Raw genomic sequence first — 16704 nt, 5'->3', positions numbered from 1 at the left:
GGTGCTTCCTTTTCAATTGTTGCATCGTTATGCAGTGGAGGGTCTTTGAATTTATTCAAGGCAGAGTTTGACAGATTTTTGTTAGTCAAGGGGCTCAAATGTTATGGGGGGCAGACAGGAAAGTGGAGATGAGACCACAACCAGATCAGCCACGATCTTATTGAAAGGTGGAACAGGCTCCAAGAGTCATATGGCCTACTCCTACGTTCTTCAGTCTCTGTCAATGAACTAGAGACATAATGAACTGCTTTTTTCCTGCCATCCTCTTGTATCTGTAGAAGAACAGCTCCAAACCCTAACGCTGATACATCAGTTGCCACTGTAATCGGCAGTTTGGGGTCATAAGGGAGGCAATGGCATAGCGGTATTGTCGCTGGACTAGTAATCCACAGACCCAGGGTAATGCTCTGGGCACTGGGGTTCGAATCCCACCACGGCAGATGGTGAAATTTGAATTCAATAAAAATCTGGAATTAAAAGTCTAATGATGGCCACGCAACCAGTGTCGATTGTTGTAGGAAACCATCTGGTTGACTAATGTCCTTTAGGGAAGGAAACCGGGTCTGGCCTACATGTGACTCCATATCCATCACAACAACAATATGGTTGACTCTTAAATGCCGTCTGAATAAATACATGCCCATGAATGAATTTAAAAAACCAAGTAAGGGCAGCTGATTTTCTTCCTTAAAGGACATGAGTGAACCTGATGGGTCTTTACAATTGATGATAGTTTCATGGTCTGATTCGATTTAAGCTAGGGAAAGGTAGGTCCTAGTTTTTATTTAAAGTACACAAATGATGTAACTTTTTTTTTTACTGTATTTAACTTAAAGTAAGGATTTTTTTTTCAACTAGAGGCATGGCAGGGCAGCTCAGTCCCGTGTTATGTACCACCTGCAACATGTGGGAAGTCCTAGATGCTCCTTGCGCTCTGACTGATCATGTGTGCAGGAAGTGGCACCAGCTGCAGCTACTTGAGCTCAGAGTTTCGGAGCTTGAGGGGCAGCTGGAGGCACTGAGGAGCATCCGCGAGGCTGAGAGTTTCATGGATATCATGTTTTTAGATGTGGTCACCCCACAGTTTATGGAAATGAAGTCGCAGGTAGTCAGGAAATCCCCAGGGTGCATCGCGCTCAAGAACCGTTTCTCTGTGTTGAAAAACGGTGAGAGTGACGGTTCCTCTGGGGAGGGGGGGGGGAGAGGAAGAGCAATAGTGGTAGGAGACTCGATAGTAAGGGGAACAGACAGGCGTTTCTGCGGCTGTAGACGTGACTCCAGGATGGTATGTTGCCTCCCTGGTGCCAGGGCCAAGGGGGTCACTGAATGGCTGCAGGGAATTCCAAAGGGGGAGGGCAAACAGACAGAGACCGTGGTATATATTGGTACCAACGGCATAGGTACAAAGAGGGATGGGGTCCTGCAAGCAGAATTTAGGGAGCTAGGAAACAGATTAAAAAACAGGGCCTTAAAGGTAGTAATCTCTGGATTACTTCCGGTGCCACGTACTAGTGAGTATAGAAATAGGAGGTTAGTCCAGATGAATGCGTGGCTGGAGAGATGGTGCAGGAGGGAGGGATTTAGATTTCTGGGACATTGGGACCATTTCTGGGAGCAGTGGGACCAGTACAAGGCGGACGGGTTGTACCTGAACCGGAATGTGGCCAATATCCTTGCGGGGGGGGAGGTTTGCTAGTGCTTTTGGGGAAGGTTTACACTAACTTGGCATGGGGATGGGATACTGAGAGGGGCTTCAGCAGGGGGAGATGCACAGCCAAAATTAGAAGAGAGAGAGCAAGTGAGTCTGAAAGGCATAGAAATTATAGGCCAGTTAAGGCACAAGGGAGTTTGGCAAGGTTGGATGATATTTATTTTAATGCAAGGAGTCTGACAAATAAAGCAGATGAGCTGAGGGCACAAATTAACACATGGAAGTATGATGTCATCGAGACATGGTTGAGAGGGAGGCAGGATTGGCAGCTCAAAATTCCAGGATATAGGGTCTTCAGGCGAGACAGGGGAGGAGGTAAAAGAGGAGGGGATATCGCAATATTGATCAAGGAATCAATTACAGCAGTAAGGAGGGACGACATCTTAGAAGGCTCCTCAAATGAAGCCATATGGGTAGAACTGAAAAACAAAACAGGAGCAATCACATTGCTGGGATTGCATAGGCCCCCAAACAGTCAGAGAGAAATAGAAGAGCAGGTATGCAGGCAAATTTCAGAGAAGTGTAAAAATAATAGGGTAGTAATAGTGGGGGATTTCAATTTCCCCAACATTAACTGGGTTAGTCATAGTGTGATAGGTTCAGAGGGAGCAGAATTCTTAAAATGCATCCAGGAAAGCTTTTTAAGCCAATACGTAGAAGGTCCTACAAGAGAGGGGGTGGCCCTGGACTTAATTTTAGGGAATGAAGCCGGGCAGCGGTAGATGTATCAATGGGGGAGCGTTTTGCAGATAGTGATTGTGACTCCATTAGATTCAAGGTTGTTATGGAAAAAGACAAGGATGGACCAGAAATCAGAGTTTGAAATTGGGGAAGGCCGATTTTAATAAGATCAAATGTGATTTGGCCAGAGTGGGCTTGGAACAGCTATTTTTAGGTAAATCTGCGTCAGAGCACTGGGGCTCATTCAAGAAGGAAATAGGGAGAGTACAGGGCCAACATATTCCAGTAAAGACAAAGGGTGGCACCAACAAATCCAGGGAACCCTGGATGTCGAGGGATATACAGGATTGGATAAAGAGAAAAAAGGAGGTTTATGGCAGATACCGAAAGTTCAAAACAGCTGAAGCTAGGAGTATAGAATTTGTAGGGGGGATCTTAAAAAGGAAATTAGGAGAGCAAAAAGGGAGCATGAAAAAACATTGGCAGTTAAAATAAAGGAAAATCCAAAGTTATTTTACAAGTACATTAAGAGCAAGAGGATAACTAGGGAAAGATTGACTGGGTGGTTAACAGTGACGTTGAGTGTCTTGGGCTACAGGAAGATATTGATGGGATGGTCAAATAAGTGGCAGATGGAATTTAACCCTGAAAAGTGTGAGGTGATACACTTTGGAAGGAGTAATTTGACAAGGAAGTATTCAATGAACGGCATGACACTAGGAAGTTCTGAGGAACAAAGGGACCTTGGTGTGTGTGTCCATAGATCTCTGAAGGCAGAGGGGCATGTTAGTGGGGTGGTGAAAAAGGCATATGGGACACTTGCCTTTATCAATCGAGGCATAGATTACAAAAACAGAGAGGTCATGTTGGAGTTGTATAGAACCTTAGTGAGGCCACAGCTGGAATACTGTGTACAGTTCTGGTCGCCACATTATAGAAAGGATGTGATTGCACTGGAGGGGTTGCAGAGGAGATTCACCAGGATGTTGCCTGGGATGAAACATTTAAGTTATGAAGAGGGGTTGGATAGGCTTGGGTTGTTTTCGTTGGAGCAGAGAAGACTGAGGGGCCACCTGATCGAGGTGTACAAGATTGAGGAGCATGGACAGGGTGGATAGGGAGCAACTGTTCCCCTAAGTTGAAGGGTCAGTCACAAGGGGACGTAAGTTCAAGGTGAGGGGCAGGAGGTTTAGGGGGGATGCGAGGAAAAACTTTTTGTGGTGACGGTCTGGAATGCACTGCCTGGGAGGGTGGTGGAGGCGGGTTGCCTCACACCCTTTAAAAAGTACCTGGATGAGCACTTGGCACGTCATAACGTTCAAGGGTATGGGCCAAGTGCTGGTAAATGGGATTAGGTAGGTAGGTCAGGTGTTTCTCACATGTCGGTGCAGACTCAATGGGCCGAAGGGCGTCTTCTGCACTGTGATTCTGTGAAGAGTAGGGCCCATTAAGGACCATAGTGATAATTTGTGTGTGGAGCCGGAAGATGTAGGTAGGGTTCTAAATGAATACTTTGTGTCGGTGTTCACAGGTGAGAGGGACAACGTGGGTGTAGAAATCAGGCAGAAGGATTGTGATGTGATTAAAGAAATTAGCATAGAAAAGAAGGAGGTTCTAAGTGGTCTGGCAGGCTTAAAAGTAGATAAATCTCCAGGCCCGGATGAAATGTATCCCAGGCTGTTGAGTGAGGAAAGGGAGGAGATAGCAGGGGTGCTGGCAATAATTTTCCATACCTCTCTGGCCGTAGGAGAGGTGCCAGAGGACTGGAAGACAGCCAATATGGTACCGTTATTCAAGAAGGAAGGAAGGGATAAAACAGGGAACTACAGGCCAATCAGTCTAACCTCAGTGGTGGGGAAACTATTAGAAGTAATTCTGAGAGACAGAATTAATCTACACTTGGAGAGGCAGGGATTAATCAAGGACAGTCAGCATGGTTTTGTCAAGGGGAGGTCATGTCTGACCAATTTGATTGAATTTTACGATGAGGTGGCCAGGTGTGTAGATGAGGGCAATGCAGTTGACGTAGTATACTTGGACTTCAGCAAAGCTTTTGATAAGGTCCCGCATGAGAGACTGATAACGAAGGTAAGAGCCCATGGGATCCAAGGCAATTTGGCAAATTGGATTCAGAAATGGCTGAGTGGCAGGAAGCAGAGGGTGATGGTCGAGGCGTGTTTTTGTGACTGGATGCCTGTGTCCAGTGGGGTTCCACAGGGATCGGTGTTGGGTCCCTTGCTGTTTGTAGTATATATAAACAATTTAGACTTGAATGTAGGAGGGTTGACCAGTAAGTTCGCAGATGACACAAAAATTGGTGGGGTGGTAAATAGTGAGGAGAATAGCCTTAGATCACAGGAGGATACAAACAGGCTGGTCAGATGGGCTGATCAGTGGCAAATGGAATTTAATCCGGATAAGTATGAGGTGATGCACTTGGGCAGGACAAAGAAGGCACGGGAATACACGATGAATGGTAGGACCCTGGGAAGTACCAAGGATCAGAGGGGCTTTGGTGTGCATGTCCACCGGTCCCTTAAGGTAGCGGGACAGGTAGATAAGGTGGTTAAGAAGGCATATGGGATACTTGCTTTTATTAGCCGAGGCGCAGAATATAAGAGCAGCGAGGTTATGCTGGAACTGTATAAAACGCTGGTTAGGCCACAGCTAGAGTATCGTGTACCGTTCTGGAATCTGCATTATAGGAAGGATGAGATTGCACTAGAGAGAGTGCAGAGGAGATTTACCAGGATGTTGCCTGGGCTGGAGAGTTTTAGTTATGAGGAGAGATTTGATAGGCTGGGGTTATTTTCCCTGGAGCAGAGGAGATTGAGGGGAGGGACATGATTGAGGTGTATAAAATTCTGAGGGGCATAGATAGGGTAGACAGGAAAGAACTTTTCCCCTTGGTGGAGGGATCAATAACCAGGGAGCATAGATTTAAGGCAGGAGGTTTAGAGGGGATGTGAGGAAGACTTTTTTCACCCAGAGGGTGGTGGGAATCAGGAACTCACTGCCTGAAAGGGTGGTAGAGGTAGAAACCCTCATAACATTTAAGAAGTATTTGGATGTACAATTGCGATGCCTTGGCATACAAGGCTATGGGCCTAGTGTTGGAAAACGGGATTAGAATAGTTAAGTACTTGTTTGACAGGCGCAGACTCGATGGGCCGAAGGGCCTTATTCTGTACTGTCGACCTCTATGACTCTATAATGTGCAAGCACATTTGAAGAGATGAGCAGCTCTTTAATCCTGTCAAAGGCATTCTTCTGCTCTACTCCCCAATACCACTGCTGATTTTTTCTTAGCAGGTCTCATGAAGGTTCGCTGATGGCAGACAGATTTGGGTTCAATTTCACCACCTGATTGACCATACCTAAAAATCTTTTTATGTCAGCAATGCTGTGGGGCTTAGGAAATTCTTTAATCTCCTTGGTCTTTTGCAGGTCTACTGTTATCCCTTTTTAGTGTATAATATGGCCTAAAAACCGGATGGTAGTTTTGCCAAACTCATACTTCTCATTCGGAATGAGGCCTACTAGGATCTATGATCGTGTTCTTCTTTGGTAGCCGCATGGATGAGTAGATCATCCATGTGGCAAATAATTCCTTCTTTGCCTTCAAGAATGTTGGACATAGTACATTGAAAGATTTCTGGCGCAGAGGATATGCCAAATGGAAGCTGACTGAAACAAAAGTGACCGAAGCATAAACGTTATCAACAACTTTGATTCTTGATCAAGGGGAATCTGCCAAAAATTGCTGCTGGCATTCGTAAGAACACTTTTGGACAACTTCACCACACTGTCAATAATAGAAGAAATTGGGTGTCTCTCTCAGCAGCTTTACCCATCTGTGTGAGGTCAACACGGAGCCTGATTTCGCCATTAGGTTTAGGGACTGTCACTAGCCCTGAGCACCATTGTGTAGGCACTGTAACAGGAGAGATCACTCCTTGATGCAACGTCCTGTCAATTTGTTCTTTGACTTTCTCAATCAGCGGGCGTGGTACCCTCCTAAGGGTAAAGAAGCAGGCGGGTTTGGCATCTGGGAGTAGAGTGATGTGATACCCACTTCTGAGCTTTCCCAGTCCGCAAAACAACCTAGAAAATTCATTCTTAAATATGGCTCCGCTGTCATCCTGTGTTACCTCATTGGCCCTTTGTACAAGATCAAAGTCCTGAACACTGCCCTGCTGAGCCGAGGAAGTTGCTGGTTCTGTAGGATATAAAGAGTTTTATTCATTTCTTTATCTTTAATGTCTCAGGGTTGTGGTGATCTGACCCTTCACTTTGACATCTGCACCTCCTGTCCCCTGAGGCTTTACTTTTGATGGCTGGATCTCAATATCACTAAGCCAGTCCAATTTGTCTGGTTAAGGCTGTGACCCCAGTCCCAGTGTAAATTATTTTCTGTATCCTTTGACTTACAGATCTACAGGCCAGAGCTGCTTGTTGAGATCTTTTATTTCTCCCTGGAAATCTTTTATCCTGAGTGTCTTTATTTCCAATTTGCTGTGATGCTATAATGGTTAAAAGCTTGTTCCCGCTCTCTTCCCTTAAATTGTGCTTTAGATCTGCAGGGTTGTTTAAAAATGTCCGGTCTTGCCACAGGGAAAGCATTTGGCTCCCCCTGCTGGGCATTCTCTGCAGTGATGCTGCTTTTTGGCACTGCATCCGGAACATTTTAGCACTGAATCAACCCTAACTGAGCCTCGCCGTCTCCACAAAGTGCACTCCAATTCTGCTGTTGCAGCTTTGCTTGCCTTGCAAACTGTTCAGGCTTCTCCAACGTTAAATCCTCTTTGGGTTGTAAAGGTCCGACAGCACGTTGTCAAGCAAGCCGGCTACAGTGCAGTCATGAGTTAACTTAGCTTTAAAGCTCCGTAACTGCAACTACTGGCCAGTCGATACAAATCGTTAATAAATGAATCAATGGATTCACTCAGCCTTTGACCCCTTTGGTTGAATTCTTGCCCATTCAATGACCAGATTCTTCTTAGGGCAGAAGTAATTATCAAAGGCCCTCTTAATCTCCTCAAATAATGTCAAAGTCACCTGACATCATCAACTATGTGTAGAATGGTACTGACATGGTGGCTTTGGGGCTTTTCTTGCAAATCCAAAGCTGTTCGGTACCTTTCCAACTGTTGCCTCCAGACCTCACATCGCTGTCGTTGCTCTGGACCCTCGATATGTTGGAAGGGCTGTGGAAGGGGTAGTGGCTGATCAATGGCTGTCGACATCATGAACGGTTTACTGTCCCTACCAAGGTATGTTTTAACAACGTTCTTCGTTGTGAAGGTGAGCTATTCCAAGGTCTTCACCTGTGAGTTACCAATCTGTGGTCTCAATTTGTTAAACTGCAGCTTCCAGTGCTGCCAGCAAGTTTTGAAGGGGTTTTACTTACTCTGAGTGACTTGGAGATAGTCAGTATATAGTTTTTTTTTGAAATTATTTATTTATACTAGTTACAAAGACCTCATGGTAAGTTCACTGTTCTCCGGACAAAGACAGTTATGTATCTTGCTCTCTTGGTTATCTGACTCCGGTGTCACGCTTACATCATCACTAACATCATTGTCTGATTAACTATCAACTCTTTACTCTACAAATAAGGGCAGAGAGTGCAAGAGCAAGGAGGTGATTTGAACATGTACAAGACACTAGTTCGGCCTCAGCTGCAGTATTGTGTCCAGTTCTGGGCACCTCACTTTAGGAAGGGTGGGAAGGCATTGGAGAGAGTACAGAAAAGATTCACATAAATGGCTGTAGGGATGAGGAACTTCAGTTATGAAAATAGATTGGAGAAGTTAGGACTGTTTTCCTTAGAGGAAAGAAGGCTGAGAGGAGATTTGGTAGAGGTATTCAAAATCATGAGGATTCTGGACAGAGTAGATAGGGAGAAACTGTTCCAACTCATGAAAGGATCGAGAATGAGAGGGCACAGATTTAAAGTACTTTGCAGCTGAAACAAAAGTGAGAAAAAACATTTTCACGCAGCTAGTGGCAAAGGTCTGGAATGCACTGCTGGACAGCGTGATGGAGGCAGGCTCAATCTAGGAATTCAACAGGGAATTAGACTGTTATCTGCAGAGGAAGAATGTGCAGGGTTATGGGGAGAAGGCAGGAGAATGGCACGAAGTGAAATGCTCATTTGGAAAGCCACTGCTGACATGATGAGCCAAATGGCCTCCTTCTGCACTGTAACAATTCTGTGACAACAGCCAAGTCATTACTTACATGCAGTTCTTCCATCTTTGCTGTTATTTTTGCCTGGGTAAATCAGAGATTTTTCTTCCTGTTCTGGTTCTAGAGGGGTTTAAACAAAAGTTGTAACATGTAATTTAAAAAAAGAATGAATAGTTATTTGTGCTAAGTTGCCTATATTTTGCCTCCAGAATGGGATACAGCGACTATTTTGGTTGTTGCAATTTGCAGTTGTCCTGCAATATCTGAAAGCCTCCAAGGAAATGTACTATTAAAGAACTGAACCACACCCAAACAAATTCCAAATGGAAATAAAACATTTTTAAACAATTTGCTAACAATGCTTTTTCTAAGAAAAGTAGACAGCTAAAACTGTCTTAAAAAAATTTATAGCTATTTAGCCCATCATTTCTGCGGTGTTTTACCAACATAATTTCAATCTAATTGCACTGCCCTCCTCTTTTCCCCCATAGCCCTCTATCTTACTTCCCTTCAAAAATTCAGCCAATTTCCCCATAAGAGCAATGGTCACTGCCTCAATCACACCATGACAAAGAGTTCCATGTTTTGAGAATTATTTGTATTAAAAGAATCTCAACCTCGCTCCTTACTCTTTAAGTGGTCATTTTAAATGGATGACGGAACATAAACTCCTCAATCGCAGGCACTATTAGAACTCAGTTGGTAGCACTCCCGCCTCTAAATCAGAAGATTATGGGTTCAAGTCTCATTCCAGAGATTTGAACACAAAAATCAAGGCTGACAGTGCAGCACTTCCTCAGTACTGCACTGCACCATCTTTTAGGTAAGATATTAAACCAAAGTTCCACATGCCCCTTCAAGTGGACATAAAAAAACTCCAAGGCAGTATTTAAGAGGAGCTGGGGAGTTCTCCCTTCAAGGATTATGGGGAGCTAGCAAGAAAGTGGATTTATGTTGTTAGTGAATGGCACAGCAGGCTTGAAGGGTGAAATAGCCTACTCCTGCTCCTATTTATGATTTTACAATATCCTGGACACTATCTATAACCCCCAACCAACATCGCTAAAGGGAAAGTATCTGATCATGATCACATTGCTGTTTGAGGGTGCTTGCTTTGTGCAACTGTTGCATTTCCTTCATTAAATCGACTGCACTTACACTTCAAAAGTACTTAATTGGTTGTAAAATATTTTGGGATGTCCTTAGATTGTGCAAAGTGCTATATAAATGTAAGTCTCTCTTTTTCAAAATTTTCATTATTTAAGCTATTAAATCTTCTCTTGGCTTTCTCTGCTCTAACAAAAATACACTAGTATCTAAAGTACCTCCTCAAAAGTATGGTTTTCCATCCCTGGCATCATTCTAGTGAATCTACACTGTATAACAGTTCTGTACTTTGGCTTTAATGTCCTTTATATCATGAAGCACCTAAACTGTACAGTAATGAAACTGCAGCATAGTGATTGCCTAATTTAAATCATTATTACTTCCTTGCTTTGGTACTCTGTCTTGATTTATAATCTTGCTACATAAAAAAGGCCTATGTAATGTGCGTTTCCATGTCCATTTGCAGGTGTGTTTTGACTGTCACCCTGAAACTGAGCCCATCACTTCTAGTGACACTTTTTCCTTCACCTGTACATGGCCTTTCTCTCCCATGATGCCTCTTTTCATTTCACCCCTTTCCAATGCTCTGCGCTCCTAAAAACAAGGCCCTTGCCATCCACCAGCTAATTGTGAATGATTGCATCGACCTCAAGGCATTTATGGAAACCTAGCTGAGACGTGATGACACCTTCCCTGCAAACGTAGCCTCGCTGCCTGGGTAAACCTTTTATCACTTGTCTCACCCAAATACCACAATAGTAGTGTGGCTCTCATCACCAAGTTACACCTTAGTCTGCCCCCCTACTTCTCTGGCACCTTCTCTTCCTTTGGGCATTTCATCTTATTCCATCTCTCTTGCTTGTCATTTAAAATCCTCATTCTCTACTATCCACCCAAGTACTACACCAAATGTCTTACCGAGATATCTTCAATTCTTTTCTCTCTTGGCCTGCGCTCAGCAATTTCTCATCCTTGGCAATTTCAACATTATCATGCTCTCTTTCTCTCCTTCTCTGATCAGTTCACTTCCTGCCTATCCTCCCTTAATCTTTACCTCCATATGAACTCCCCTACCCCACAGTTACTGCCACCCTCTTGACCCTGCACTGGGGACAGTCATCAAAGTTTCATTTATTTTAAAATCAACTTGCACTACGGCCAAGGGCCAAACTGAGGTGAGTTTTATAATCAATCATTATAAGTAAAATATAAAATACAAAAAATGATAGAAAGAATAGCATATTGATCACTAGATTAGAGTCTTTATATTATCAGGGATCAAAGTTTAACAGTCATTAGTGCTTGTTCATTGCCTGGCATCGGATTATTCTTAAACCTTGTCGTTTCACATATTAATTCAGTTAGTTGTTTTGAGTTCTGTAGCTGGTAGCCACTGTGAGATCTGTCTCCGTAACAAGTAGTGAAATTTGGAGTTCAACAGCGGAGTTGATCACCTCGGTTCTCGAGTACAGTTTGCCAGTGTATCCAAACTCACACCATGTCCCGTTCGCCCATCACCCGTGGTCTCTGATGTACACTGGCTCCCAATCCAACATTACATCAATTTTAAAAGTTTTCAAATCCATTCTTGCCATCCTCTATCTCTGTAGCCTCCTCCAGCCCTACAAACTTCTGAGATATCTGCACTCCTCCAATTCTGGTCTCTTGTACACCCCCAATATTATTCACTCCACCACTGATGGCCGTGCCTTCAGCTACCTAGGCCCTAAACTCTGGAATTTCCTCTTTAAATTGTTCTGCCTCTCTCTCCCCTTTAAGATGCTCCTTAAAACCTACCTCTTTGACCAAACTTTTGGTCCCTGTCCTAATATCTCATTATGTGGCTCAATGTCATGCTTCTGTGAAGCATCTTGGGATGAGTTTAGGAAGCCTCTATCTGGTCATCTGTAGGATTTAGCTCACAGAACAAAGCTATGTGCAGTTTGGATCTAATTGACACAATCTCGATACAAGCCACACAAAAATGTCACTGTGCAGTAAGGGATGCTCTCCTGGGGTTGTCGTTAGGTCACTATATAGCTACTGAGTGGCAGATGTCATCTTGTATCTAGTTACACACTTCCTGACCTGTCAGTACTTAATATAATAGTTACCCAAATTGGAAACGTGACCCATTGTATTCTTCACTCTAATAAGCACATTGAAAGGATTTCTGGCTAAAAAGGAATGGAGTTACAGTGATGATGCAGTTCCTTGGAACTCTACCCTACAGGATAAAAACCTCTGCTTTTTATTCCCCATGTGACATGCTCTACATCTCAACCATGATATTCCAGGGATGGACAATGCAAGGGCCAAGTATCTGCCCACACAGAATAATAAAACATGAAGGATCCACATTCCCTGTCACTCTTTCCCATATTTGAACAGTTGGCCACAAATAGGCCAAGTGTTTTGTCAGGAAAGGATTAATTGGCAAAGGTCACAGTATTAGGGTTCATTTCATGTCAGTGATTCAACAAGGTGCCAGAGAGAAGCTGAATAAATGTGTATTAATAGGGTTGGTTTTGCTGTCAAGACAGTGTTCAGATTCAAAAAGGGAATCTAATTTCATGCTGTGATCAGAGATTCAGAATAAAAATTACTAATTATTGTCATCAGCATTTCTACAAGTGGCATGGTCTCTGCACATTCTGACAACACTCATCCATTGCATTAATTTTTTTCATCATAAGTTGCACCATTTGACTAAATTTCACACAGTCACTCCCACCCAGTTTAAAGTTGGTGGTAAAGGAAAAATTAATTACAAAACCGTCTTAAAGCATATGTGTTGCATATGTTGACTCTTTAAAAGAGCAATCCAAAAGATCCCACTCCCTTGCTTTGTCTCTACAACCCTGCAATGTTTTGCCTTTTAAGTATCAATTCAATTCTCTCTTAAAATTTACTACTGAATCTCTTCTACCAGGCAGTGAATTCCAGATCATCATAATAGTTCACTTCAGAATAGGTATTTTCCTCACATTGCCATTGCTTTTTTTGCCAAATACCTTCATTCTGCGTCCACGGGTTTTTGACCCTTCTGCTATTGGAAACAGTTCCTGCTCATTTACTCTATCAAAACCCTTCATGATTCTGAGCACCTCTGTCAAATCTATAATTAACTTCACGGTTCTAAGGAAGATAATCTCATTTATAGGGTCTGAGTAGTATCTCTATTTTGTTTTGTTTTTTTGATGTGCCAGGGAAAATCAGCCAGGGTACCTCACATTATCCTACAACTTTACTGAAAGCATTTAATAGTCGTTTGGTAGTACAGAACTTGAGTATTGCTGAAAAAAAGACATTTTGTCAAAGCTTTTCATCTTGCACTCATCAGGACAGTCACACGAATACCAATGTCAGGGGAAGCAAAAACTTAATACTGTATAAGAGTGCGCTGATTGGTTGGCAAACCAATCTTCTCATATAGTATAAAGTTGTTGTTTCCCCTGATATAGGTACTCTTGCGGCTGTCCAGATGAATGCAAAGCGAAAAGCTTTGACAAAATGTCTTTTTTTTTAGCAATAGTGAAAGCATTTACATATTGAGACAATAAGGTAAGAGCAAGGTCGTGCTCTGCCCCTCCCCTCCCCAAGACCCCAGCACTCCATAAGCATCACATGATAACTATATGGATACAAAATTGGAAGACATTCAAGCATTGTGGAATTTTAATTCAGCAAGGATAACTATAAGAGGAAATCCAAATACAAATCTGGACACAAACATAAGATTTGCCTTGCTTCAATCTTAAAATTAAACCAACAGTGAAACGCGGTTTGTTTCTTCAATAGTTTGGGATGGGGAACAAAGGACACACAAAACACTTGTTTAAGGCACTCCTTACTTCTGTAGCAGATTTTCCTCCTTTTGAAGTTCAGGACTGTGATGTTCTTAGAAGAGTTAATTGTCAGGTTAAGCTGCACTTCCATGGTCACCTCCGAATCAAGTTTTCCTGTGCATAAGAGGTCCACTCTAAATACTGCAAAAGAGCAGATAACTTGTGAAGCTTTCTGTTTAAGTCTGCCTGGCCAAAGGCTCAAGGCAAAAACTGCAATTTTAAAATACAAACAAATTTCATTAGTCCAGGTTTATGACAGCTGGACTTTGGCAGCAAAGGAAATCCAACAATGGACAAACGTCCTGGAAGTATAGAGAAATCAAACAAACTGACATCTTCATTGAAAGATAGGTTAGCTTTTAACCAGCCCCCATAGCTCTTAAGGAGATGAGAAGAGGAGCTATGTGCAAAAAGTCGTTTATAGGTATACATTTAGATTCACAATTGTTAAACCAGGATTGGTGATAAATCTTACTAAGGCAGGAAAATAGTTCTAGTAGCTTAAAAGTAATCGACAGTCTAGTGGTTTCTCTTTTTTTGCCCCAGCATGTCACTCACTGGTTTACACATGGTAAACAGTAAGTTCAGTACTGAAGACAATTTCAAAGACACAAGCACAAGGAGTCACCAAGGACAATGATCGAAAGGGCCAGAACTTCCAAGGAATGGCAATTGGAGTCAGATTGCCACTCTGCTCCTTTTAAGTTACATAGAATACAGCAGCACATTTCGCACCCAACCTTCCAACTCGGGCCAGATACTTAAGCAGTCCATATCCAAATGCAGCAAGATCTGGACAATATCCAGGCTAGGACTGACAAGTGGCAAGGAACATTCGAGCCACACAAGTGCCAGGCAATGATCATTTCCAACAAGAGAGAATCTAACCATCACCCCTTGCCATTCAATAGCATTACGGTAATTGAATTCCCCACTATCAACATCCTGGGCGGGGGTGGGGGGGTGGTGGTGGTGGTACCATTGACAAGAAACTGAACTGGACTAGCCATATAAATACTGTGGCTATAACAGCAGGTCAGAGGCTAGGAATCCTGCAGCGAGTAACTCACTTTCTGATTCCCCAAAGCCTGTCTACCATCTACAAGGCACAAGTCGGGAGTGTGATGGAATACTCCCCACTTACCTGGATGAGTGCAACTCCAACAACACTCAAGAAGCTTGACACCATCCAGGGCAAAGCAGCCCACTTGATTGGCACCACATCCACAAACATTCACTCCTTCCACCATCGACACACAGTGGCAGCAGTGTGTACCATCTACAAGATGCACTGCAGGAATTCACCAAGGCAGCACCTTCCAAATCCATGACCACTACCATCTAGAAGGACAAGGGCAGCAGAAAGATGGGAACACCACCACCTGGAAGTTCCCCTCCAAGCCACACGCCATCCTGACTTGGAAATATATCGCTGTTCCTTCACTGTCGCTGGGTCAAAATCCCAGAACTCCCTCCCTAACAGCACTGTGAGTGTACCTACACCACATGGATTACAGCGGTTCAAGGCGGCAGCTTACCACCACCTTCTCAAGGGCAATTAGGGATGGGCAATAAATGCTGGCCCAGCCAGCGATGCTTGAGAATAAAAAAAAAGTGAGAAATATGCAGTGCAGCTATTCAGGAATCCTCTCAGTTGAGGGCAGAGCAGTGTTGGGGAAAGTGAAGCCATGCCCCCTTTTTTTACAGCACTAGCTGCCACAAAGCAGGTTAGTTTAAAGGACCCAGCCACTTTGAGAAGCCAGGGAGAAAGTAGGTGTGTAAAGTAAGTGGGTAGGATAAGGTGAGGGGGGGTGGCGATCAGGAGCAGATGGAGTGGTCAGTGGGAGGGGCTCAGGTGATCAGTTGGGGGGGGGGGGGTCGGATGGTCAGTGAGGTTGAGTGGCGGGGGGGGTATTTGGGGGATCCTGTGGGGTGAACAGTGCTATAGTTATCCCAGAGTTAGAAGTGGTTTCAACTGTAACTTTTCCTGGCTAACTATTCTGGGAAGAGAGATGGAGTCTGTGATTTAAATTGGAGTTTTGGTTGGTTCCCAGTGCTGGGTAATTTACTCATCCGAAGTCTGAATTTCATGGGCAATTGCAGTGCAATTCTTACATGGGGATTTCCGAGGGATGGAGGCCCCCAGTGCATCTTCTGGGGTCCCTCCTGGGAATGACATCCTCGAGGCAATGATCTAATATATCTCAGTTGAAAATTTAAGAGCAAACGGGTTGAAAAGAACCAAAGTATAAGAATCCACATTTTCCAGACTTGGAAAAATTGAGAGAACATCGCAAATTTTTTTATACCTACGTATTTAGCTACATAACTTCCTCATTTTTGCATATAATGCTATATAAGATAGTACTACCTGGGTAGCAGTTAGGAATGAACAACCAAGGTTGTTCCTTGGGAACATAAACACCCAACATTCAAGATCTGCAGCACAACTCCAAGTGGAAACAAACTTCCTCATTAGCCTGTATTTACAGTTGGGCTGCATGCTGACTTCTTCTAATAACTAGTATATAGCCCTGGTAGAAGGATTCAAGCAGAATATACTTTCCTCTTAATTGGTCAAATTTTTAGGGGTCACATTTGTGAATAGCAACTACTTTCCTAGCTTTTATATATGCATTTCCCTAATTGTTTAATTTGTTAATCCTTTCATTTCAAAGTACACGATATACCAGTTGGGTAGCTGATATACAGCAGTACTGGGGACAGCGCTGGAATATAGATCCACTAACGGGAAAACTAGGTTTCAGCAGGAGGAGAGTTCTGGGACTTATCAGAACTGGGGTGGGTACATATTATGTTTTGTAATACCACGATAGAGGTACTGCAATTTGACGAAGTGGAAGTCCTAAGCCTAGAACCATTGTGTAAGGAGAAAACTGCAGTTTGACAGAACTCCATATCTCCAATTAAATATAGGAAAACCCAAAGCTATTGTGTCTTTTGTGCCCTGTGCAAACTAGCCACCATCTCCATCACCCTCTTGGTCACTGCCAGAGGTTGAACCAGATTATTCACAACCTCAAGAGTCCTATCTGATTCCAAGCTAACTTTCTAACCACATGCACTCTCCATCACCAAGACCTTTACCTCCGTAATACCGCCCATCTCTGTCCCTGCCTAAGTTAATCTGCTACTGCCCCATTT

At 43.4% G+C, this 16704-nt stretch overlaps 1 protein-coding gene across 4 annotated transcripts in view; it reads right to left on the bottom strand.

Moving 5' to 3' along the window:
- Positions 1-16704, bottom strand: part of ryk (receptor like tyrosine kinase) — a 359220-nt gene that overhangs the window by 223503 nt on the left and 119013 nt on the right. For all 4 annotated transcript variants that reach the window (XM_078563543.1, XM_078563545.1, XM_078563544.1 and 1 more), the window contains 2 exons: positions 13546-13680; positions 8636-8704 (listed from right to left, as the gene is read on the bottom strand). In XM_078563543.1, coding sequence (XP_078419669.1) covers positions 8636-8704; positions 13546-13680 — 204 coding nt within the window. The remainder of the gene's footprint in view (positions 1-8635; positions 8705-13545; positions 13681-16704) is intronic.

Source organism: Cetorhinus maximus, chromosome 19 (assembly GCF_964194155.1).
Source record: "Cetorhinus maximus chromosome 19, sCetMax3.hap1.1, whole genome shotgun sequence".
Lineage (NCBI taxonomy): Eukaryota > Metazoa > Chordata > Chondrichthyes > Lamniformes > Cetorhinidae > Cetorhinus > Cetorhinus maximus.
Note: the sequence above shows the minus strand (reverse complement) of the source record. Positions and strands in the feature narration are given on the sequence as shown.